Source organism: Danaus plexippus, chromosome 17 (assembly GCF_018135715.1).
Source record: "Danaus plexippus chromosome 17, MEX_DaPlex, whole genome shotgun sequence".
Lineage (NCBI taxonomy): Eukaryota > Metazoa > Arthropoda > Insecta > Lepidoptera > Nymphalidae > Danaus > Danaus plexippus.
In genome coordinates, this window is record NC_083548.1 from 1269831 (window position 1) to 1296077 (window position 26247).

Here is a 26247-nt window from a genome sequence, read left to right on the forward strand (position 1 = left end):
CGATAATTCAATCATTCAGCTGATGTGGATGTGATCTGAACTCATTTTGTTACATTTTTAATAAAACAAGGCATAGTGTTGTGTTTCATTTAAACAAATATCGATAAAAACATAAAAGCTCTAATGTTCGTACGAGTGGCGTGTACAAATATGTACGTGAACGATATTTTTATTAATATGACAATTGTCTTACGTTCTCTGACGCTCTTAGCAGATCCTTTTAGGATGAATGGAAAGAAAGAATATTGTACATTGGACCTTTACATAATTATAAAACAAATGTTATGAGTACAAGGCTAAAGGTTATATACGACAAGCGTTTGCATGCACGATGCGATGACGGCGCCATCTGTGTTCTCATGCCATGCAAAGGTGCTATACTAAAATAAAATGAAACAAAATCAAATAAAAATACACGTAATTTATTTATCTATTACAAAAGTAGGTCTTTACATACAATTAACCATAACCTTTGGATAATAAGTAACCCTCTGTTTAAGTACCATTTTAAGTACCGGGAGATTCCGTCGGAAGAAACATTCGAATCGTACAGTGTAATACTTATAAAAGAAAAAAAAATAATCTAAATAAAAAAAATTCTCGGATAGGAACATAGAGGGAACTCGCTAATCAAATCTCAAGTTTAAAGAAAAAACACTTCACATAATACTATACAGTTAACACGAAAAAATCGAAATCTGTTATTGGGTATTAACTAATATAAACTTTTCATATATCCATGGCCTTTACAGGCGTACCTGTAAAAATAGGTGCCTTTTTATTTCGACAGAAAAAAAAAAAAAACAGACAGATAAAAAAAATATTTCGACAAAATTAACCGACACCGATTAGTCGACCCATTCATTTCAATACCCATCGTGTTAGTCGCTACCATAATAATAAAATAATATAAAGAAAAAAAAATAAAGTAACATAACAATGTGCATACAACTTAACACGAGTTACAGCGAGGTATGAACTTACCTTATTAAAACAAGCGAGATGGGAAATAGCTTACAGAGACATTTATATAAGAAAAATTCATTAAAACCGTTACCAAATCTTACAAAGCCGTCACTGAAGTAACATCCAAAAATTTTACATCATTTATAATTTGTTCTTTTTTTTCGCATCTAAACATCCTGTATATGACACTTTACATAAAGCACACGTCATAAATAATGCGATAATATAAAATGAAATATCTTATAATATTATAATAGAAGCTCTGCGTCACATAGAATTATAATTAAAACGTATTCTATAAAATAAATATGTATAGAGAATTAAATAGTTTCATAATTGACAAAACTCAGTAAGTACCGGTTGTTGTAAGTACGGACGCGGCATAGGGATGTCTCACGTTATATTTTATTCTTTATCGATAAATAATAAATTAGGAATGAATCTTCGATACAAATCTAGGCAGGCATGCAAACTTCACATTGACTATAGAGTCCCGCCAACCAGCCAGTGGTTAGAACCGTACCCTTCAAGGAACATTGCAATCGGCTAACAATTTTTAATCTAATCTCATTTTTAATACAAAATATATGTATATGTAATATACAAAGGACATACAAAATAATAATGTATTTTTTTTTCCTACCAATTGCAAATCACCTTACATATAAATGCTATGTAAATTAATAGAGAACAAATGGGAATCATACTCCCAATAGCGACACCATCGATATATACTTATGTCATTTCATAAACAAATACAAATATTTATCGATAGCATCGCATCATAGCAGTAAGGCTCGAACGACAGCTCATCAAAATCTAAATACGGTGCGTTGCTAGCCTTGCTACGTTACAAAACAAACATCGATAACATAATCGAAACGAGATTGCACATCACTATTGCGCCGTTCAATTCGAGTGTGCAACATGTACCAAGTATGTTAGTGCTGTCTCCTGTCTTCAATACATCCCCGCAAGGGACTATGTTAACACCGTGCCCCTCAAGAACCCAAAGCGTGACAGGAAACAGATGATGATAATTCATCACGACTTATAGGACAGTCAAACCGGAATTGAACGGGCAACACGTGGAGCTCGACTCGGACGGGTTTGTACAGGTGTATGAGTACATAAATCCAATCGAATCACAGTCATATATATATGTATATGTATGTATATATAGATTAATTTTCAAACCCGATGTGGGTGGGTCGTGGTGTGAGTGACCTATGGCCTAATGTGTGGTATCGAATGTATAGTGCCTCGATCTTACTCGTGACAGCGACGTCTCTGCCACCTCGGCGCCTCGCAGCCTCTGCTTGGCGAGCTTCTGCCTGTTCACCGGCGACCCTGGAACAACCCTTCAACCTGACACGGCGATACTGACAGTGTGACAGTACAAAAATACAGACTGTGCGAAACGATGTCACTGTACAAAACGGTACACGTGGACTCGTATGTCTACCTCACAGAAACCTTATAGAAGCACTAGTAATGTTTTATATAATAGCACCGTGATCCATCCTCCATAATCATTATAATACTTATCTTTATATGCAATACTAAGAAATATAACTCAAAAACAGCTTTTTTAATTATTGACCCAAAAAAAACAATCCTAGAGTTACCACCACTATAAAAAAAAAACTATCGATATCGGTACCAATATGTCCCAACTGATATCAGCTCATTATTTAGTGCAGATAAAAAGACTGATATGATTATTATTCATATTATAAAAATCTCATGCATTATTGAAATAATATAAACATATCAAAGATATCGAACACATGACACCAGAACATACAAAAAAAAAAAAAATAGGCAAGCTGCGACATAAATTGTCTATGCTATAATAAAAGTTAGTGCATAACGTGGAAACAGACTCATAACAAGTGTTGTTAATGAACAGATTATATATATATAACAGAACAAGATAAATCTATAACATTATAGGAAAGGTCCAATATACAAAACAAAAAAAAAAATGTGCAAAAAAAAATAAAAATAAACAGACAATATATTTATTACATCATGCATGGAAGAACGATTTTTTATCTGTATTTATGATTTGTGGATGTGATTTGAAATAAATGAGAACGGTTTAACATTGAATTAAGGCTATAAAGCTATATATGTATGCATGTATGTGTACTCTGCTTATAACTGTATATGAAATAAGATTATTCAAATATCCTGTGACGTCATACATAACATTGTTGGGGTTCAAAGTATATACAATTAATGCTAAGTAAATTATATCACAACAAATTCTGTTATACTGTGTCAGTGTAAGAAAATGTTTATCTGATAATAATCAGATCATTGAACTTTTTTTTAAATACACACTCCATTTGAACTGTATACGAATCTAGCACACACACATACATCCAATGTATTAAACCAAAAAGGTTTTTCTATAAGCTATCAAACCTAGTTTTAGTTGAAGCTGAATTGCATATAATAAAGCCTATAATAGAAAAATGTATGCATATATTTGCTTCTGGGTAAATAATATGTTTATTATTGAGGCTGTTCTCCTACATTTGTGGATTTCTTAGTGTATGTCGGTTTGTCACAGTACACATTAAAGTCACTTACCAATGTAGCTGAGCATGACGGGAAGGAAGATCAGGCCATGGGCGGCTCCGAACAACACAATTCCCAGGTACATACGGAAGTAGAACACCTTGAGGGAAACACAAACCACAATACATATAGGATCCCAAACAATTAGCTATATTCAATAGCGACATAGAGTGTGAAATAAATCAGATTTAATAAAATATAAATACATAATGCCAGTGACTTGTTTTGATAATATTTAAAAATTATTTTAATTATGAGCATTACAGAAAACTAATTATAGAATAACAAAAGAAAACAGAAAAATATTGTTTGAAATCTATCGAATTGTTATAGGCACATAAAGGGACACCATGTATAATGTAGTCCGGCAAGTCATTCGAGGGTTTCCGTACCTCATATTATTTACTTTGCTTATACCAAAATACATATGGAATGATCTCAACAAAGTTTATCTTATGCAGCAATAGGAAATAGAATATAGCTTGGTAAAATCTATACGTATCTATATAAAACATAATGTTATCAAAATTGAAAACATCCTGTATATAAAAATATATATATATATATACAGAATAATATAATCTCATTGTTCGTTATTGACTTTCAACTATTATAAAATTCAAATCCCTACCTTGAATATCTGACTGTTGGCGGTCGCCAGGACGATGATCCCTCCGAACTTGGTGAGCGTGATGCCGGAGAGCACGGACGAGCCCATCGTGGTGAGAGCGGCGGAGGCGCGTGCGATGCGGCCGGCGCCCGCGCTCACACTGAACGAGTGCACCAAGTGCGAGCAGAACTCCACCGCTATACCCACCGCCATCACCTGCACACACACATACATCATGAACACACACACACACTCAGGTAGATTACCACACTAAGAAAATATCTTAATATACCTTTATACTGCAAGCTACATGTACATATGTGTGTGTATTTTATAAATATATTTTTTTCTAGTTTATGAAGTGTAAATTCTCAGAAGCGAAATGTGACAGTTTAAATATACCAAGTTAGATGTATGGTTCATTTTAACTTATTTAGTGTATTTATTAAAAGTTGCAATCTACTGCCATTCAAACAAGAGACTCGATAGTAATAATACTGTTATAGTTTTAATTACAAAACATAAGTTCTATAAGTACCAAGTTAACGAGTGAGACAGCGTTGAGACTGATGTTCCACCAGTACATGAGGCCGCCGAGGTTCACCACTATCATGGTGATGGTTATAACAACAACCTGGAATACAACAGAATGTCATGTAAAACTGTATATGCACATATTGAATATAAAATATGTGATTACTTGGCAAATATATATATATATATCTATCTTAATTTTGAAAAATTGTTTTAGCAGAGTCATTTGGACAGCTTTAATACAGAAAAAAATTCTTAGATAGAATAGGAATCCATATAAGACATCGTATATACAAACACTAACCAAGGCCGAGAATAAGTCGAAGCCCATCAAGACGAAGGTGACAAGGAAAATGGATAGCACAGAAATGCCCATCGACTTGAGCGTGTCCGGCCACATGGTGAGGTACTGTTCGTAGAACACGTAGAACACGGAGTAGGGGAAAACGTTCACGGTCGTGTTGGCGTTACGGTTCAGGGTCGCCGTTAGGTTGGCGGCGATGGAACGAGCGGCTCGCATCGCCGAGTAGTAGTCACTGCTCGTCTTAAGGACTGTGTGGTACGCTGAAAAAAAAAACAATTAGCGAGTTTAAGCTAAACAAATAATAAGTATAGAGAATAACGAGATGACATACTACGTTAATGAGGGTTCTTATATCAGAAATTATTAAGATGATTAGAGTTCCAACAATAATAGTTAAAATATATTAATGTTACATACATAGAATTTCAATCTATTCTGGAATATAAAAAAAATATATATGAAATATTCATATACGTAGACGGGATTCGAACCTGTTGCTTCAAGCATGCGACGTTAGAGTCGCTTTCCAAACTGAGCTATAGAGCCATATTAATATTAACCTTGGTAATAAGTAGCGCCGACGCGACTGATGCCCTTGTTGTTGGCGATGTAATTGACTGAACGACCGTAGGCCGCGTGCCCGCCTTTTGGACATTGAGGGGTGGGGTTGTCTTGGAGGAAGAACGGCAGGTAGTGGTTGAAGTCGGCCAGAGCTGGTCGCTGCTCTGGACCCACCAGCGGTATATTACACTGCTGGCATTTATCAGCTGGAAAATAAATTTATAATGATTATTTATGAATACCAACATATTGTGTGATACCTGACAGATGTAGGACATTAAAATATCAAATTTGATTTTAACAAAAAATGATAAAAATATCTACATACACGTAATTATACGTAATGGCGTTTTAGTAACATGCAAACATTTCTTTTGAAATCACTGATTTTTAATCAATTAATCAATTAAAATGTTATACATATATATATAAGCAAGATTGGCAGAACTACATCAGTTGCATGTCGAAGTTAGTCTTGTAGTTGTAATTAATAAGCGAGTCTCAACTCACGTCCGTAATTGTTTGGACAGAAGCTATCGTTTCCTGGGAACCGTTTACAGCAGGAAGGCAGCGACGACCACTCGAAGAAGTCGTCCAACCAAGAGTTCGGAGGCTGGGCGATGTATGACACGTTCGATATGCGGGAGGCTGCGGACAGGTGACGTCACAAGGGTTGAGATAAAGCTAATCTATACTTACTATGTAATATACGGTTATAATATGAGTACTTCATTAATTACCAGCATATAGCTGCATGGACAGACTGTCGTCGTTGCAGTATCTTGTTCCGCATATCATATTCTGAGTGTTCTGATCCGAATAATTCAATCCCTCCGTGACGACGAAGAACACAGGCAGACCCATGTTGAGGAACTTGTTGAGATGCTGGAAGTATTTCGTCTGGAAGCTGTCCTGAGGCATCGACAGCTCTTGGTCTAGACCGATGTCTATGTGTGGCGCCACCTGGAGAATTCAATAGTAAGTCATTAATATATTCAACTAGTTTACGCGCGCGGCCAATTGAATTCAGAGAGAAATTAATAATGTTAACATGAACAGAATAGATTTGGTAACCAACGGGCAGCGCCATCTATATTGTGTCAAAGGTTTCATACGTAATACAATTTTCATGGCGTATCCCTCAGGGAATTAGATGATGTTAGATATATATTTTTTGAATCCATTATAACCTATTTTTTATGTCTAAGCTATTATAATTTTAGAAAGTTTCATAAAAATCTGTTAAGTAGATTTTGAGTATAATAAATTAGAGTACCTAGCTATTCATTTTAACTTAATTTTTTGACAAATATATCAGCTAGTCTACAGGCGGCAGACAGACAACAGCCCCGGAAGAGATTTTTTTGTCGCTATACTAGTTTTTATTATGGATAATGTATTTACAAGTTACATATTATTCGTAATAACTCACAGCTACGGAGGAGCAGAGCCATGCGAAGAATATGATCATAACGGACGCGCGCACCTCCCTCTTCATGAGGAAGGGGACGTACACGTAGCGGAACAGGTTGTACAGCCCGCCCTCGCCCGCCACCTCCGCCGCCTCGGACTTGGCGCCAGACAAACAACAGAACACGTCGAACCTGGAGAGAAATATATTGGGTATAGAAGACGAGACGGAAACCTCTCAGCATTCCACGGATTCACCGTGCGGGCGCCGGGTCCATCGTTGCAGGGAGAGGAGCTTCAACACTGCCTGGGACTCGCGACCCAGGTGTAGGTTTAAGAGCCTCTATCTAACGCTTTAAACGTTCACCTCCACCGTCCGAGCTCCTCTCTCTACCTAACCAAATTTGAAGCAAGCCTACCAGGGCTGGCTTCGGAGTGGATTCTAAGAATGAATTGATTGAATTAAACCATTTATAATATCGTTACAATTTTTCCCACGTGTCTACGTTATATCGTTGTTTCTTCTGTAGAAACTAAAAAAGTGTATATATAACTTATTTTCAATTCTTATACAACAACTTTGTTTCTCTGTCGATGTAAATTAAAGGCTGAAATTAAAACAAAGCTAACTGAATGTTTCCAGCACGACCTGTGATCACTAACTCCTCTCGACACAAACGAGGATTTAGCCTTTAATAGTTGACTTGTAGTAATGTCAGTTTTGGGGCGGGTACACAAAGTGTATGATCGGTTCAGGGTTTAAAAATGTATCCATTCCTAACACCATCATTTCAATGTGTAACTTTATCTGTCTATCCAACCTGAAGTTCAATCGACCTTTTCCAAAAGTTACGAATTTTAAACAATAATCCAAGTGTTTTTCTATCAGACCGTGCTTGGCGGTAGAGTTCTAGAACTTATCTTATATTCAGGACGGTTCCGATACCTTTAAACGCAACTAATGATTTCCTATTTATTACGCGTTTTTTATTATTTAAAACTGCATACTCCGGACGTTTCGGTTCCTTTACAGCGACCGTTATCTCGGGCGGACGAGATGAATGCTCGCGAAAGTCTTTTATATCATCGTGTCAGTACCTGTTGTCGTTCTGTCTTCTCGTATCCAGAGCCAGGAGCGCCACGAAGCATGTGATCTGTAGCAGGAAGTCGACCAAGAGGGCGGCGCCCGCGTACAGGGCGAAGGCTCGCACCGCCGGCATGTCGCTCAGGGCGCCCAGGAAGAAACACACGGACTCCGACACCGAGGTCAGGAACATCGATGGACCCACCTGACCCAGGCTGCACATATGACAACAGAATGTTAGTTAATATTAGTAACTATTTTAATATATATATATATATATATTTATTTATTTATTTATCATAGAGACGTTAATTTGAGGAAAATCTAATTTAAATCTCATTCAGACTGACGTTCTTCCGATGTGCTGTGCGATGGTCTCATCCGGCCTCCTCGGCTCTCTCTGGCTGGTCTGGACCAGGATGAAGATGTTGTCCACACCCACCGCCAGCACCAGGAACGGGATCACCTCCATGATGATCAGCGTCGCAGCCACTCCGAAGAAACCGAACAGGCCCACAGAACACACCACGGACGCCAGCACGATCAACACACCTGGGACATATTACGCCAGATTACACATGACACCATGGACAAAGTAAATATTCCGATGCAAGTGATTTTTAATCTGTTCTTATGAATTTCATCTAACACCATATAAGACATTCCATAACAGACTATTAGTACTCACCTCCGAGACCGAGGGTGACCTTGCTATCGATGAGGAGTCTGGAGCAGGTGGTGAACCGTCCTAAGGATATGGCGATGTATGCGAACATGATGAAGTAAGACACGAGGATGGTGGACACGTCGGACTGCGACTCGCGGTCCAGCTCGTCCTCGATGGACCTCTCGGACGTGTACGCGATGTCCATGTATGAAGGCATCTCGTTCTCCGTGTAGTTCTTCATGAACTTTATGAACTCCTTCTCCCACTCCAACGCCGGCTTCAGCTGCATAAATATTAGTATGATATGATGAGTACCAGCATATTAATAACGGCTAGCTTTATTTTTATATGAGACAAGGAGGGACTAGAAATTTAACAGAAAATATATGATCACATCTACCAGCAGCTGGAGGTGTCTTGTATCGTGTTATATCAAATAAAATGGAATTCTAAACATTTTTTTTTCAAGAGATCGTCAATAATCATATATCCACGTTCAAATCACCTTTTCTTTGTCGTGATGATTATCCACTAGGAAGGTCAGGATGAGAGCGTTGGCGCGGTGGAACTTGGACGACTTAGTGAGGGGCTCGCCCGGGGACAGGAAGCCGCCCAGCACCACGCCCGGGGACACCGGTCCGCCCCACACGGACAGGCACGAGAACGGGTTGCTGAAAACCATTAACATATAGAGATGGGCCATGCATACATTTTTTGTTATATGCTAACTATGACACGTAGATAAAACTATATATATATATATTTTAAATATATATATATATATATATATATATATTTAAAAAAAATCTGATCAAAGAAATATAGATTGACTTGTCTACCATAAATAAACAGCAAAACCACTCTAGCAGTCGAGTCCTCATTCAATGTCGCTCTGCAAATATATTATGGAATTGTTATGGAAGATACAACGAATACTGACTGTGCACACGAGAGGATCTTGGACAGGTACTCATTGTTCTCCAGATCGTCCCTGACGTTGTCGGGGTTGTTCTCCCACCAGCCCCACACTGACATGACCCCGCACTGCTCAGGGGTCACCGGCCCCTCGAACGGAGACGACATCGGGGCGTAACACACGTCCTGTATACGAGTCTCGTTACCTAGACCTGCGACAATAGAACACCATGTATATCGATGTATAAATCATTGTCCTATTGTTTGATTCTAAGGCGGCCCATACATGTACAATAATATTGCACAATATAGTCGATTGTACAATATGATTAGCAGGGTGGGGATAATATGGAAAAATTGCGCAATGATTGAACATGAGTTTGAGCGAGCTTCAATTTTATTGCGCAATATGTAATTTTTGTACTGTGTAGGGTTAGTACTGCGCAATATTTTTTCAGTTCACCGTTTCGAGCAAAATTATTGTAGATGTGTGTGCCGGCTGATATACAAATAAATGTTGGTCACATTGTTTGAATGCGACATACAATTAAAATGAATAGGATTGTAGGAGACCCGCGGACTGCCTTTCAAATACGTGGATAGGTTTTCTCACAGCATATAAATATTTTTTTGGAGAATATGGTCATAGTATGGAGAATAAGCGCTTAGTAGTACTGCTTAAGGTCTCAAAGTCTAGAGCGACCGATAAAAATCGTTTTTGCTTACTTTTGACGGATAAGACTTTCAGAAATTTAAAAAATTAGTAAAAATATAACAACGCAGTCTTGACAGTTTTATGGGTAGAGTATGGAATGCTTATCTGCATGTATGGTGCACGACACTGGCCTCTGATCATGGCACAGTTCAACGTATAATTATATTGGTCACATACAAACGTGTCCAGCGACAGGTTTGAAATTAAAAAAAAATCTGAATATATCTTACTTACTTATTAATATGATTGATTATCTCAGTATATAATAAACATCCTCACAACACGCGTCTGGAACTCACCCATGATCCTATTCTGGAGGTCGAGGACGTCAAACAGGAACTGTGAATTGAAAACCGGTCCGAACTGCATGACGGTCCCATCCGGCGCCTTGTATTCCACATCCGGCAGACCCTTGGAGCTGATGATGAGCATCTCTGACCTGTAGAACGGCCGGAAGTGGTAATCGAAGTACTCCCTCTCCAAACGGGATCTCGAATTAGGAGACGCCCACAGTTCCACCGGGTTCGTCGTGACTATCATGTACTTGATGCCGTGACCTAAAGCCACCACGAAACACAGGCCTGGGAACAGATTCTATGTTAAGCTTGAAATCCATGTAACGAAACATACCAACCCAACTACCGACATAAAAATTTCTTGACATTTTTTTGATATGAACATGTGAATGAAAACTACAGAATAATATCATTAAATATATATATGTACCGAAGAATAGCACGATCCATGGGCTGGACGCCATGATGCAGCCCCACCATTGGAAGAAGTCTTCGAGTTTGGTCTCGGTATCAGCCCCTAGCTTCTCAAAGAAACTCGCCTCGCCTCCGTCCGCCTGCTCGATAGACCAACCGACGGCCGTAGGATTGGTGGTCATCTCTTGATTGTTCTCTGAACCCACGCCTATTATATGCAAAATTCCCATCAATATCGTAACAGGAAACAGTAAACTGAACTCATTCGAAGAATGTGAAATGATATATTGAGATATAAATTATAAACATAACAAGAATTATTAAATGTTTTATAAATAATAATAATTAAATAATATGCCAACATATCAGATATTAAACAATAAGGATTTCATGCTGTTAGATAAGACATATTCATGCAATACAATTATTTTAACTTAAAATATAATTATTCTTACCTGCATTTCTTCGCTGAATGCATCTTAAATTAAAAATTTATTTATAACAACAAGCGAATTCATACATCAACCACACACACGCACACGCGCTCACACACACACTCAAACACACGCTCATGCGCACGCACACACACATACACATGCAATTTAAATCTTTTATAACTTTAATGATAAAAAATTATTATAAAAATATATTAATACTCTTAGTAGGTAATTTTAAAATGGAGTTCATACAGCACTTATAAAATCATATCTCACAATCAATTATCAAACCATTTTAGTGTTCACTTATATATCCATAAGGCTCAAATTCATACGTACTGGAGCGATGGCTGTGCAGTGGACTGGTCTCTGGGCCGCCGTGTCGCTCGCCAGCCCGCGCCCACTCTGACCACACCTCAACGTTAGCACCCTCACCCACTACCTCACCCACACCCTACACCCTACTCCCTACCATACACCCTCACTGTATAGCTTCAGGGATGCAACACTCAGAATGACAAGCTAATTACTTCACTAGAAGAATGATTACTTTTCATCACTATTCTAAGAACTTCTTTTTGTTGCAGTTATAGAGATTTTAAGCCATACAGTGTCAGGTGAGTGCGGGATTTTGAGGATTATACCTTAATATAAAATCAAACAAAAAAAAAATATGCCATTTTCTCTATACTAAGGCAGATCCTCTCATACTATGATATAATATTGGGTATTTTAAAAATGATCTCATTATGAGCGATATTAATTTAGATAGTTACACAGAATAATACAACCAAAATTGTTCGTGATTCAAAAAGCCCAATATCTATAACAATATCATGCTATATCTATCAGTGTGTCACCGCCATTAGTTACCAACAGATATGATAGCAAATCAGATAATATACTTAGATATCATAACACAATATAACTAACGTGTTAATAAAATAACGTAAATATAGCGGATCGTGTCGGCTGGGTGATGGTAAAGTTATATATATATAGAGTTGTTTAAGTTCGTTTGGCATACAAGAACAGAGTACAGTAACTGTGCCGTAGTCCAAAAAAGTATGCTGATGATATATTGATTCATATACCAAAATGAAAATGTCTTGCGGGGTCATGAGGAGTGTTATAGGTGATGATATCTCACCGACTGAGTTTTCCTGCTGGTTACAGCAATACACTCCGCTGAGGAACAGCGTGGAGAATATGAGGAAGACGATGGCCATGACGACTGCGTACCCGTCGGCCCCGGCTATCGTGAAGGGAACCGGCGCAGGCGGGGCTGGAGGGGGCGCGGGGCAGGACGCTAGACAGTCCAAACACGAACACCCTGGTTGACCCTGGGGAAAAATATCTATATTAGTATACAATTATCTCTAAAGATGATTTGTTAATATAGAACTTAGTTTAATTATTGTTTATGGTTTAAATCCAAGAGCTAAAGTTATTCTACAGGTTAGGGCTTCTTATCCTCAGGGCTCTAGTTTGATTGGCCAAAATGACAATTCGGTATGTATAGTATAAAGTAACTGACCGGTAGTCCAACACTGCACGGCAGGACGGAGGGGTTCTGCGGTGTGAACCCGTCCTTAGGCTCGTCCCCACTGATGTAGTTTATCTGGAAGGGCACGTACAGACTGTCGGCCGCATCACCCATAAAGTCGAACAGTCTCTGAGGTGTGCAGAACTCTGCGCCATAGTCACCGCACATCAGATCCAAAGCCAGCTGGTTGGATGACGGCATCTGGACCTGGAGATTTATATACATATAATATAGTACAAAATAAATGTTTAGCTTATATGCATCATCTGTGTCGAACGTGCAAAAAATATTCAGCCAATGTAACCTTGCAGGAAAAATATTTTGTTCTTTTTCTAAAATTGACAAAAAAAGGTTATAATTTATAATTAGACTTGCAATTTGTAAACATACTTACACTTGCACATGACTCAAACGTCACATTCATATAGGTAGCACCGAGGTAATAGTCAACTTCTGTTATACGCTGATGGGTGGCTGAATAAAAAAAAAATTCATTTATTTCGCAAACAGGAAACAAAGTCGAATACACCACGATTCATTTCTATATATTCTGTATTTGAACATATTTTGAATGCGCTAAAAAACATACTTACCATTATAAGGCTCGATCTTGACGGGATTTAAAAATTCGCTCTGTTTTGGTGAACAGGTGAGGGCGCAGATGTGTTTGAGGAAGTTGTTAACGCAAGTCGGACACCTGTTCAACAGGTTCAAGGCTATGCCGATGTTGGCGTTGAAGTTCTTGAGCTGGTCGGCATCACAACAGCTGACGTCACCAGCCGCTATATCCGGACAGAATTTCTCAAGGGTTTGCTGCAATATACAACTAAAATTAGTCTTATGACAGAATCTTTAACCTTTTTTTTAATAGTTTTGTACTGACAACTAAACTACATACAACGGAAATGTCGAAAAATAAGAAATTATTTTTATTATAGAAATCTCTTAAACACACTTAATTATACGAGTATATTGCCAAAACAAATACAGTTACTTCTATGGTAGTCTTAAATTCTCTCATACGAGAAAATATTCCAATGTTAAATATCTTAAAATAGTAATGAAAAATAACTTAAAATCGTAATGATTATTAATTAGTGATTCAATCGGAGCGTACATCTTATCTCGCTGATGGAGGAGCGTACTCCCCAAGGTACAATAAACTCAATGACGGCGTTCCAAACGAACATTATCTTGAACGAAACCACTGTTTTCAATAACAGACGTCTCCTTGGTACATTGATTTTATTGAATTCATTAAAACCGAATAAATATCTAATAATTTATTTTTGTATACGTTTTAGTACAAGTGACAACATCGGGTTGGTAATAGTGAAAGGAACCACTCAAACACAGTAATTTATGCGATAACATCTTCTGGTTCATCCATTGGTGAACATTAGTCCAAGCAATGGGTTAAATTTGGGTCTTAAGAGAGATTAGAGTGGAGTAACCTCTTAGTGTACCATATAATTACAAGTGAATGCTTTGCTATCTCCACGGATAGGTTTTCGTCCCGACCAGAATTAGATGCTCCGCTCGCAGATTGCTGGCAGAGATGACGTAATAATATTTTTAATAATTTTAATGTTAGATGCGAGTGACTTGTACATTATAAAACACCTGATTAGAATAACCCAAACAATTAAATAATCAATCCCATCTCCATTAACTGGAGGTCGTCATCACAAACGTTACCGTTAGAACATACTCGTATGTAATGTGTACTAATAATATATTTTTTTAATAAAACTATTCACGCGTATAAAAATGAGTGGATTCTACTCAAGTTTCTCGACTTTCAAATGATACTGGTTTACACGTGCAAGTTAAAATTAAAACTCTTTCGAATGTCTTGCTATTCAAAGCTGCATACACATTTATTTTTTTACGTTGAAACATTTTGAGATGCTATATTTTTATGGTTTCACGGAACAATTTGTTCGTTATAATACATTGGAAATGGTTAATATTTTTCAAATAGATACAAACGTTCAGGAATCAGGATATAGATTAAAAAAAATTCTTATTTCCCATTGAGATAATCTATATCAAACACGTCAATGCGATTGTCATTGGAACCTTAAAATTTTTACAGTTAAATTTGTCATCAATGATAAAAGGAAGATTATTTGTATAGCATAAATATGTATACATCAATATATTTATATTATAAACACAGAATAGAAATTAAAAGTTACTGGTAACCGTCTAAAAACGACTTTGTTAAATTAAGGCCATAAGTTAACCAAATCTAGAGGTACCACCCATACATGTCATTGATTTTTTTTATCGTCACACCTGTTCAGGAACGTATTAATAAAAAAAAAATAGATTTTATTCTATAAAGATGAATAAAATGTAATTATATATAAATGAGTTTCAACTAAGGAAAACACACAGATTAAAAAAAAAAAAACAAATAATATTTATATTCAACTATTTCCTAAATGTTATCAAATAAATAAAATGATTTCTTTGTAGTAAGAATTATTATTTTTTTTTACCATATAATACATTAATTCTGAAAATCATATGAATATTTTAAATATTGATTCTATTTAAAAGATAGACAGTAGATATTTATAAAAAAAATATTTTATACGGCAACATTTTTATTATCTCGGTTCAAGAGATCGTATTTAATTATACAAAATAATTTACATACCAATGTAATATAATATAATTTAAAAAAAAATATTCCCCAGTACGCTTAACTCGTGTTTTGCATCGTCAGACTACATACTGAACGTTAAAAGTTTTCCATTCATAAAAATTATCGCTATCTTATTAAGGTAGGTTATTGGATGATAAACGGGAAACGCTTCGTGTGTGGTATGGCGACGCAAACTTGTGCTAAGGGTACACAGGTGATTATTTATTGAATATTTTCTACAATTGCCGACTATCAGTATATTATGTATATCTTTATTTATATTGTATATAAAGATAACTAAATAATCTTTTTACAATACATCCAGTATTCGGTAATCAAAATATACTACATAGTTTACTTGCTTATTTATACGAGTATATATATGTAGGTATGTATGTTGATGTGTGCGTATTTTACTCAACTAGCTTATTGTTAGGCTGGTTAGACTCACATGAGCTATGGTACGCGTATTATTGATATAATTCTTAGTACACGAAACATACTTCATCACTAAATCGAAAATTTTCTAAGTCGATCCAGTTTAGTGTTTTAAAATTAAACTTGTATAGATGTTTTACGATATATATGCTAAATTTATTAATATATACATACATATAACATATATATACCTCGTATATTTTAATACGCTAAAAAATATTTTGTTACATCATATGAAAACTAAAATTGATATGTATATATAAATAGTCTTAATAAATAATTACTTAGATATAAAATATTGCAGACAGACCGGAAGTTATCAGCGATACAGCCAGTTAAAAATGTATTATGACTTAGCAAAGCGGATATATTAAGGATGTACAGATTTGGACAGGCTTTTAGAAACAAATTGACCAATCATTATTTATTATACTTAGGTGAATCATATTTTTTGGTACCTAATCATTATTGTCGCATGATGACGATATAATTATTTATATTGATTGTAATATACATATATAGAAATTTATTTTTCCTTTAAAAATAAGCAAACAACGAAAGATTCTTAGCATTCAATGGATTCACCGTGCGGGCGCCGGGTCCATCGTTGCAGGGAGAGGAGCTTCAACACTGCCTGGGACTCACGACCCAGGTGTAGGTTTAAGAGCCCCTATCTAACGCTTTAAACGTTCACCTCCACCGTCCGAGCTCCTCTCTCTCTGCCTAGACTGCCTTCATTTGTTTATTTTTCTTTATTTATTTTATTACATTTATGAATAAATATAAGTTAATTAAAGATATATAACAATAACACACACACATACACACATACATATGTCTATATATATATACACCTATTACCTATTGAATATATATAGATACATATATATATACATATATATATATATGTATATACAGTCAGGGTTATAAAGATGATGATATATATTTTACGAATTCTAATAATTTATACGCAAAGTTAACTTATGAATAGTATAAGAATAAAAATGGAATAAAAGCTCATTAAGGAACTGATATATATATATATTTATATATATTTAAATTATAAGAACCAGTTGAAGTTAATATTCATTTATATTTATCACACGGAAGCCACGAGGTGTGATTCCTGATTGCGTCTCTAAATTTTACAAAACACGTAATCAAATACTCGTGTTAGTTAATTTAAGAAAAAATTTAAAAAAAATCTTTAAAAAAAATCGCTTTAGAAAAACGATGCCAGTCGCAAATAAGTCGACAACTAACAAAGACTCTGTTACAATGTAATAAGGTCGTTAATTAAACATTTCGTTTCATATTACATATACATACATTATAAAACCCAGAGTAAATGACCAATTTTATGTCATCTTTTTTTTTTTTTTTAATTTGTCATAAATTACCTAAAACAGCGACGGATCTACAAAAAAAAACAGATTACTGTACATTATATATCCATCAAACTTAATCGTTAAAAAAACCTTGAATATAACAAAAATACGTTATTTACATTTGAATTATACAAAAACAAATAATTGTAGGATTCATGGCTTTCAAATTTTTATACACCTAATACTAGTTTTCACCCCCGACTCCATTTACCTTGACATGGCAACCAAACGTCAGCTACATGTATACGCAAAAAATCTGTTTTACCAGGATTCCGAAAAAACTAGACGGAATTGCAAGATAAATTATAGCTTACATCTTACTCTGATATATTGTCTATATTTTTGTAGAGTTTAATCAATATTCGTAAAGTATATTTACGAGGGGAAGAGCAACAACATAACATTAGCAGGATTTACAGCTCGCATTGTATATGATAAAATATTGTAGTTTTTTTATGAAGGAAGAAACATTCCTGCTTAGATAAGAAAAAAAAATGTATATTCTTGCTAAGCGGCCACTTTAAAAACTAGTATATTGTGTGTAAAACTTGTTAGAATAATTCTTATGAGAACCAAGGTTACTTGAAAGACTGCGAAATAATGTCTGCCGAATTCTTATAATATATATATATATATATGTGTGTGTGTGTGTGTGTGTGTGTGTTAATTCGACTGTAAACAATGTTAAATCCATTGATAATTTTTTCACAATTTTAAAGCGAAAAATCATAATGATTCATTCTAGATAAGTTACAAACAACTCCCAATAGGCGCAGCCGTTTAGTCAATACATGACGTAACTCAGCCGACCCAGCAATACATATCCCGACCAGCCAACACATAGATTTAAATCAACAAAATGTCGATATTGTTGCTGTGTGAGTGTAGTGAATCAATCCTTCTCATATAATAACCTGTTAAATTTCGGTTACTGTTCGATGCTCATGCTTAATTGTCTTCAATCAAGATAAATTAAATCGCATTGACATCAATTACACGCAGTCGCCGGTAGAACGATCTAGACATTTTTAATATGAGACACGCTAACCGCTCGGCTATGAACCGCTTAGAGCAGGGCTTCCCAAAATTATTTTGTCGTCTGTCCACTTTGAGATTAAATAATTCTTTAGCGCCCTTATTTTTTCACATAATGAAAAACCACTACGACTTGTCCTACATAAATTAAATTACAAATCACGCCCCAGGCCTCTACACAAGGCCCTTATTTTTTCTGGTTCTCTTACCGCCCCCCTTTAGGCCTACAGTGCCCGCAAGGGGACGTTATCGTCCACTTTGGGAATGGTTGACTCAGAGTGTTTCCACATTGAACTTTTTATTGACTTTTTAGTTTTAAGTAGTGTAGATGCGGGTATCAATTGTGAACGTGTATAAAAACGCAACACGAGATATTCAATCTGAAAGATCGTTTATATTTATTTAGTGTAAATTTAAGCCAGATCCTGTTTAACTTAAGGTCTATTTATGTATTATTATTATTTACATTAAATGGCATTATCTTAGTGTTTTTGATGATAAAATACTACATAAATATGAACTTTAAGAGCCTCTCATATGCAGTATGTACAACTACAATATCTATTTTAATTCAATGAAAATACATAAGCAAAAACGTATACAACTAATAAAAGTGAAAAAATATATTTCCTCTTTGTTTTCTACACATTATTCGTCTGTATTATATTTATGTAACGTCCTTCATCAAACTAATAATACATTTTTAAGTACTATCAAGTATATATATATGTACAGCCCTAGTCGTATGCATGTTTGCACTAGTCATCCGACACCTCTGAGTCAACCATGATATTGTGTGACGGTTTAATAAACATTATAACTTATTTGTAACAATTAAAATAGATTTTATTATCAATTATGATACATATACAGCTGTAATTCAACGAAATTTGATAAACGCAAATTTGCTTCGTCACACGTTTCCCGTTACACGTTCTATAACTTACGTTAACGTGTAACGTGTAACGTGTACGTTGTTTTATTAATGAAAAACTTTTAACGCTAAGTATCTAGTGTTACTATGATAACTTGTAGTCATCATATTACATATATATCATATGTGTGTGTTAGAACTTTAAATAAATGTCATAGACATTAAGTTATAATCCTATGACGTCAATCGACTTTGGCCCGCTTTCTCCGACCCTAAAGTGGGTCATATCAGGAGAATACTTGTCATTCTACCTACAATGTTATCATAGAGACATATAAAGACCTGCCACCGTAGCTTCATTACGTAACGTCAAGGCTTCATGTAAATACTTAGCTCTGTGAGTAGGAATTTAATATTACGTAAAAAAAAAAAACATTTTAAATATTACCTCAATATTATTAAACAAACGTCCAACTGCTGTTGCAGATTGATGATTTAAATTTATTTATTCAATTAAAAAATTCCATAAATTTTTAATTTATGTATATTAGAAATCGGATATTGCCAAATAGACGTATAGTTTAGAGAGAAAAAAAATATAAACACGTGTTGTACAAAAACAGATTTGTATATAATTTTTTTGCTGGTGTAATATTTTAATTGTTTTATTTGCTATGGTTCAAAACGTACATGAATAAAAATTTTAGGCAAGTGATATTTTTTACTCTTATAATATCTAGTTTAATCTCTCACCCAGCCTCTATCGTTATCTGTGTCTAACTTACTTTCACTTTAACAGGTTTTTTTTGCTGTTTGTTTTCCTAGAAATGCAGAGAAGAAATTTTGTGGAATTTTTTTAGGAGTCAAAAGCAAACCACAAACAAAGATATTATATATATATATATATGAATTTTATAATGATAAGGTTGCAATTATAGCAGCTTCTATAAAATAGATATACTTAGTCTAAGTGTACATCGTCTAGCTATATCAATACATAATATAAAACAAAGTCCCTCGCCGCGTCCGTCCGTCTGTATGTTCCCTATAAACGGAAAAATTACTGCACCGATTATCAAACAGTTACCACCACTCGATGGCGTGATTCTTAAGGAAGGTTTTAGTATATAAATTGTTAAGTTTTTATATTCACTTGCGTGTACATTAACGATATTTGTTTAAGATGTCGGGAAAACATGAGCCGTCTCAGAGCTTTCAACGAAAACGCTGCCTAAAGTCTTTGAGATATAACAAAATAATATATGGTGAAATTGTGTATCTTATATAAGTCTACAGAAAAGTCCGCGGTGGCATATGTCTATACCTTAAGGATACCGGGCCATACTATATCCATTTTACATCTTTAAAAAATTGGCATTCCTAAAGTGTTTATTGGAAAGCTATTTACATAAATACGGTATTGAGTCTTATCAAAATAAATTACATCGTTTTCAAGTCTACATCAGTATCTGTAAATTACTTTTAAATCATTTAAATCGGGCCTACTATTTGAAAGTTATCATAATATAAGTTTAATCATTCTCAAAATTAAATAGGCTATGTTTTTGTAAAGAGCCCGTGGGAATCCGGGGCTGGTACCTAGTTGTATATAAGCGTTCATATATTCACATAGCTTATTTGAGAAACGAGAAACGTTAAGTGTGTAGTGTGAAGTTACAAACTCGGACTAGGCATACATATCAAATTACTTCACGCAAACTTCTGGAGTCATCGACTCGCATTAAATAAATCAAAACAAACAAAGGTAACAAGTTACAATGCTTTGGAATAATCAAGTATTTTGATAGAATTCTTCTTTAGAATATTGTTTAGGTAAGACTAGAGAAATGACCGCATACATAAAAGTTATTATTACTTCTCATACACAATATTGCATCACGCTAAAACTTGGTAAAATAAATTTTTGAGATATTTGATGACGTACAGGAAATTTACATACCAGTACGCAAGACCTGCCTAAGGTATCAAACCATTCGTTTAATTAACGTTTAAACTCTGAAAAAATTATAAACTCCCTTCCATGTGACTATGATTCTGATACTAAACGAAAACCGGGTCAATGTCGGAACCGCACGACTTGTAGTATCGAACGTTTGAGAATATCGTGCGCCCTTGGGTTGCTCGCAATGCAATAAATACATGGACAGACAATATATATATACAAATTTTCAATGTGATAAAGTGGAAATAAATAAAACGACTTGATAGTACTCAAAAACTATTGATTTAAATAACGCATCAGTTAGGCGTTAGGGTGGTGACGCACGGAAGCATACTGGCAATCAGTTCCGACTTGTAAGTTATGTAAATAAAATTTGTCTTAAATAAACACTTTAATATTTTTTAAAAACCAATATATACCTCTTCCTGCGTGTATTACAAAATTACAAAAATTCACATCTTCCACGTGGAGGGACTCCACGAACAATTATCTTTTCATATTGTATTACTAGCCTTATTGATAATATTATATATATATATAGTGTCTCACTCACCCTCGCTGTTCCGTCTTCGATAGGCTTGGCGGTACCATTGTACAAACAATTCAATTTCTTTATATCGGTGGGCTGAGAGCACACTCCGTACCAGATGCAGTGGCCCTCAGCGGACGCGCTCGGAATCTGGAATCAATCGTAACACGTCACATAGTCTCCGAGGACAATACCAAGGATTTTTCCTACTCCCATATACATATATGATACACATCACTAGAAACTATTTCATGAATTTAATTAAATCTTTAACATATGCTAAAATATGTGAGAATTTGTATGACATTAAATGAAAATCTCAAAACGTGCTCTAGACGAGGCTAAAAAAGAGGCTCACGATAGTAATTTTTATTTATATATCAAAAAATATATTGCATTTTGAATCAGATAAAACAAACTCTGAGATGGTATTAGAAAACAAAAGAAATTCTTCGAACGGCATTCGCCATTGGATGCATAAAAACGAAAAAAGTAACAATGATGTATGGAGGATAAATTAGCGACGTAGAGTGCCTTTGTCCAGACAACTTCAAGGACATTTGAAATTCTCGGACGACCAAATTAAATTCAGGTTTGAGTTGGCAACACGCCGAAGCCTGTTCCCCGAGTCAAACCGATCGCCGTTTACCAAACATTATCGAACGATCCGGAACATTCTGGAATCGGTTAAACACATCGGGTTCGAAACCACTAATACAGGATACGTCCCAAGCTATATCTCACAAAAATATCCTGCAAAATTATCCATTGGTCTATTCTTCTAAAGGTCAGCCTAAATTGGTACTGAATTGTATCGCAAGGAGACAGTAAACGTTATCTTTACATATATTTATATTAAAATACACTATTCCTGGTGGGACTTAAAAAAATATAAACAATAGTACTGTATATAATATTGATCACGCATAGAGTAAACACCTGCTTTGAAATTATATATAATCAATATATATGTGAGAAACATCTATATGAGTTTTCATTTAAAATTTGTGTTTGTCATTCACGGCAACGTTAAGTATGTACGTATGAATGAATGATTGAATGTATGTATGTATGAACGATTTCACATAAGACACGGGTCCGTTATGTTGACGTTTTATTATTATAATGAACCCTAACTACGTCCGTCCGTCCGTCCTGTTTCAGAATAACACCAAATGGGGTCCCGCTCTGATGTACACTACCGGTCAAAAGTTTGAGACCACTATAAAAAAGTGGAGAAAAAGAAATAAAAGTCAATATTTTTAATACTTTTTGAAAAATAGTTTTTATTTTCATGTTGCTCACAAGATTCAAAATTAAAATTATATTACATGAAGTCTTGAAAAATACTATGTTTGAAAAAATACACAAGTGTTTTTATACACATTTTTCATCAAAATAGCCTCCTTTACATTTAATGACCTGTTTAACCAACCTTGGCATGCGAGCAATTAATTTAATTATGGTTTCTTGCGAGATATTACTCCAGCTTTCTTCTAATGCTTTCCACATGGCCTGCTGTGAAGAAGGACATTGTTCCCGGACGTTTCGGTCCAGCTCTTCCCACAAAAGCTCTATAGGGTTAAGATCGGGGCTTTGGGGTGGCCATGTCATATTTTTCAACACCTTTTCTGATTGTTTATTGTCTAAATAGCCCCTACATAATTTTGAACTATGCTTAGGATCATTGTCTTGTTGAAAAATAAATCCTTTGCCGATTAACCTAAGCCCGGAGGGAATAGCATTTTTCTCCAAAATTTCTTTATACTGCTCCTTTTTCATAATTCCTTTAATTTGCACCAGATTTCCAGTTCCATAGCCTGAGAAGCAACCCCAGATCATAACAGATCCGCCACCATGCTTGACAGTCGGGACTACACACTGTGGCATCATCTTTTCTTCGGCAGAACGTCGAACGAAAATTCTTCTTTTTGAACCGAATATTTCAAATTTAGATTCGTCACTCCAAAGTACTTTTTTGAAATCTTCTTCGGTCCAGTCTCGATGGGCTAGGGCCCATTGCATCCGTTTTTTCTTATTCTGCGGTTTTAGAAGAGGTTTTCGAACAGCAACGCGACCAAACAAGTTGGCGTCTCGCAACCGTCTTTTCACTGTAGATACTGACACAGGTTTTTCCCGAGACCTGTTGACTTCAACACGAATTTGTGGGGCCGTTAGGCGTCTATTTCGCTTGCTGGTTACCACAATAAACTTGTCTTCACTAGAAGTAGTAGCTCTTGGTCTTCCGGAGCGCGGACGATCTTGATTACTGCCAGTTTCTTTGTACCGCACAATACTGCGATGAACACAAGTCTTCGATAACTTGAGTTGAGATGCAATCTCACGTTCAGATTTGCCTTCTTTATGGAGAACAACGATGGCAGCTCGCGTTTCAATACTAATTTCGCGAACTTTACCCATTTTAGAGACGTCTTCACTGTAGGAACAACGAAATCAGATTACCTGCAGATATTCGTAGATAACCATGAAAATATGGGGTTAAAATAAAAATTCTAAAATATTTTAAGAATTTAAAACAATCGCATTGTAAGTTAAAGTAAAATAAAATAATTGTCAGTTGCTGCAACGAGGTAATAATTTTTTTGACAGGCAATTATCATCGGACTCTTCCTGGGCTCACATTGAGGTTTGGAAACAATGGTTGTTTATTGCCTTTTTCTTATCTTAAATACAAAAGAATAAGCTTTTAGGTGATCTTTATAAACAATAGAATATGCAGGTGTGCAGATTACTTTTTATCACCAATGTTTTGAAAATATTTACTAATAACAAAAGTTCTTTATTAGTGGTCTCAAACTTTTGACCGGCAGTGTATACATAATATATCACCGATATAAATTAATACGTAATCACCAAAAAAAAATGTTTTTTTTGCGTCATTCTATGTACATTTTTAAATCTATTTTTACTTTTTGGTTTAAACTGTCTTTATTAGGTACAGATTTACAGAATTTTACATATAGTAGTTAGTTAAAATTTTGATAAATCAATATTTTAGGACGGTTTAATTTGAACTTAGGATTATCACGGTTACTGCTGAAATATCTTTATCATATTAACAAGACATTAACAAGCAATACGTGTTCGAAAAATTCAAAATACAGTGGTAATAAAACTTTTTTTAGTCTTAATTGTGTATAATTTAGGGAATATCAAAGATTTTATTATATAAACTAGATTTCACAAACTAATATTATTTCTGTTTGTGATATTTACTTCATATTATTTATAATTATATTAAATTATTCCATTACATAATTGATACAAATTTATTAGTATTTCAAACAAATCTTATATAATGAGATCTAAGATCATCTCTGCCCGTGATCGCGGTTGGTGAAAAGTAACCGAAACGTCGGGAGTATCCATTTTTTTTTTAAATAATAAAATACGCGTAGCATAATTCGAAAAATATTAGTTTTATTTAAATTTTATACTTATCTTTATTGTTACTATATGCCATACCTAAAATTGAATTAAAAAATATTCCCAAAGCATATGAAATTTTATATTATTCACTGAAAAGAAATAGTATCTGTTGACTTGTATAAAAATTATACGGCACTGATATAGGAAGTCTAAATTATTTATACAAAGAATTATGCTACCGTATAAACAGAAAACAGGAAAAAAAAACAAAAGAAACCTCAGAGTGATCTAAATATTCAAAACGTACATATTTTTAAAATAATAACACGAAAAACTTAATGAAAAATAATATTAAGAGAATTTTGTGAAGATAAGAGTTCATCGACCCTGTATAGATTTTCGATTCACCTCCCACGCCCTACAATTTTATAGACAATAAATCACGATGTTCGAGCAGCTGTCATATTAGCTTAATGAATATTTAAATAAGTAAGTACGTATATGATAAGTGATATCTATGTAAAAATATTAGCTAAAATAAAATAAACCATTGTATATAAAGATACGTTACATAGCTTTAAAAAAAAAAGGTTATACTATCTAAGTGGTATGTTCCTTAACGTAATTACCTATTACAGTGAGGTGAATGCGAACGGGTGTGCACGGTCAATCGATAGCTAGCAATATGCATCCAGCATTGACCGAACGCTTTCATACCTTGACCCGGGGATTATTTTTAATCAAGAATTTCAATTTGCAAATGAAAACCGATGGCTTCTACCGGATGTAATTACAAAAATTTTTATATGAATCTTAAACTCGGCTTTAATGCTTTTAGTAACAAGAAGAAACAATGTCGCTTATACATAATTACGCTAAATACCAATCAACTGAACGACACCCGCAAACCCGTCCGCGTGATACTA

General features: G+C 35.0%; 1 protein-coding gene across 6 annotated transcripts in view; it reads right to left on the reverse strand.

Annotated features, from left to right (window-relative positions):
* LOC116771587 (NPC intracellular cholesterol transporter 1) overlaps positions 1-26247 on the reverse strand; it is a 36194-nt gene that overhangs the window by 2001 nt on the left and 7946 nt on the right. The window contains exons 2-24 of one of the 6 annotated variants that reach the window (XM_061523187.1): positions 21956-22081; positions 13642-13861; positions 13443-13522; positions 13040-13255; positions 12653-12845; positions 11842-11907; positions 11082-11273; positions 10655-10936; positions 9666-9852; positions 9231-9396; positions 8747-9008; positions 8409-8610; positions 8073-8273; positions 6997-7168; positions 6305-6527; positions 6075-6212; positions 5564-5770; positions 5004-5263; positions 4704-4799; positions 4187-4381; positions 3568-3655; positions 2240-2316; positions 407-758 (exon numbers count right to left, since the gene is read on the reverse strand). In XM_061523187.1, coding sequence (XP_061379171.1) covers positions 747-758; positions 2240-2316; positions 3568-3655; positions 4187-4381; positions 4704-4799; positions 5004-5263; positions 5564-5770; positions 6075-6212; positions 6305-6527; positions 6997-7168; positions 8073-8273; positions 8409-8610; positions 8747-9008; positions 9231-9396; positions 9666-9852; positions 10655-10936; positions 11082-11273; positions 11842-11907; positions 12653-12845; positions 13040-13255; positions 13443-13522; positions 13642-13861; positions 21956-22081 — 3861 coding nt within the window. In that variant the 3' untranslated portion in view covers positions 407-746. Of the gene's footprint in view, positions 1-406; positions 2317-3567; positions 3656-4186; positions 4382-4703; positions 4800-5003; positions 5264-5563; positions 5771-6074; positions 6213-6304; positions 6528-6996; positions 7169-8072; positions 8274-8408; positions 8611-8746; positions 9009-9230; positions 9397-9665; positions 9853-10654; positions 10937-11081; positions 11274-11841; positions 11908-12652; positions 12846-13039; positions 13256-13442; positions 13523-13641; positions 13862-21955; positions 22082-26247 lie in introns of those variants that run through there. The other 5 variants (XM_061523188.1, XM_061523190.1, XM_061523186.1 and 2 more) reach the window with 5 other exon arrangements.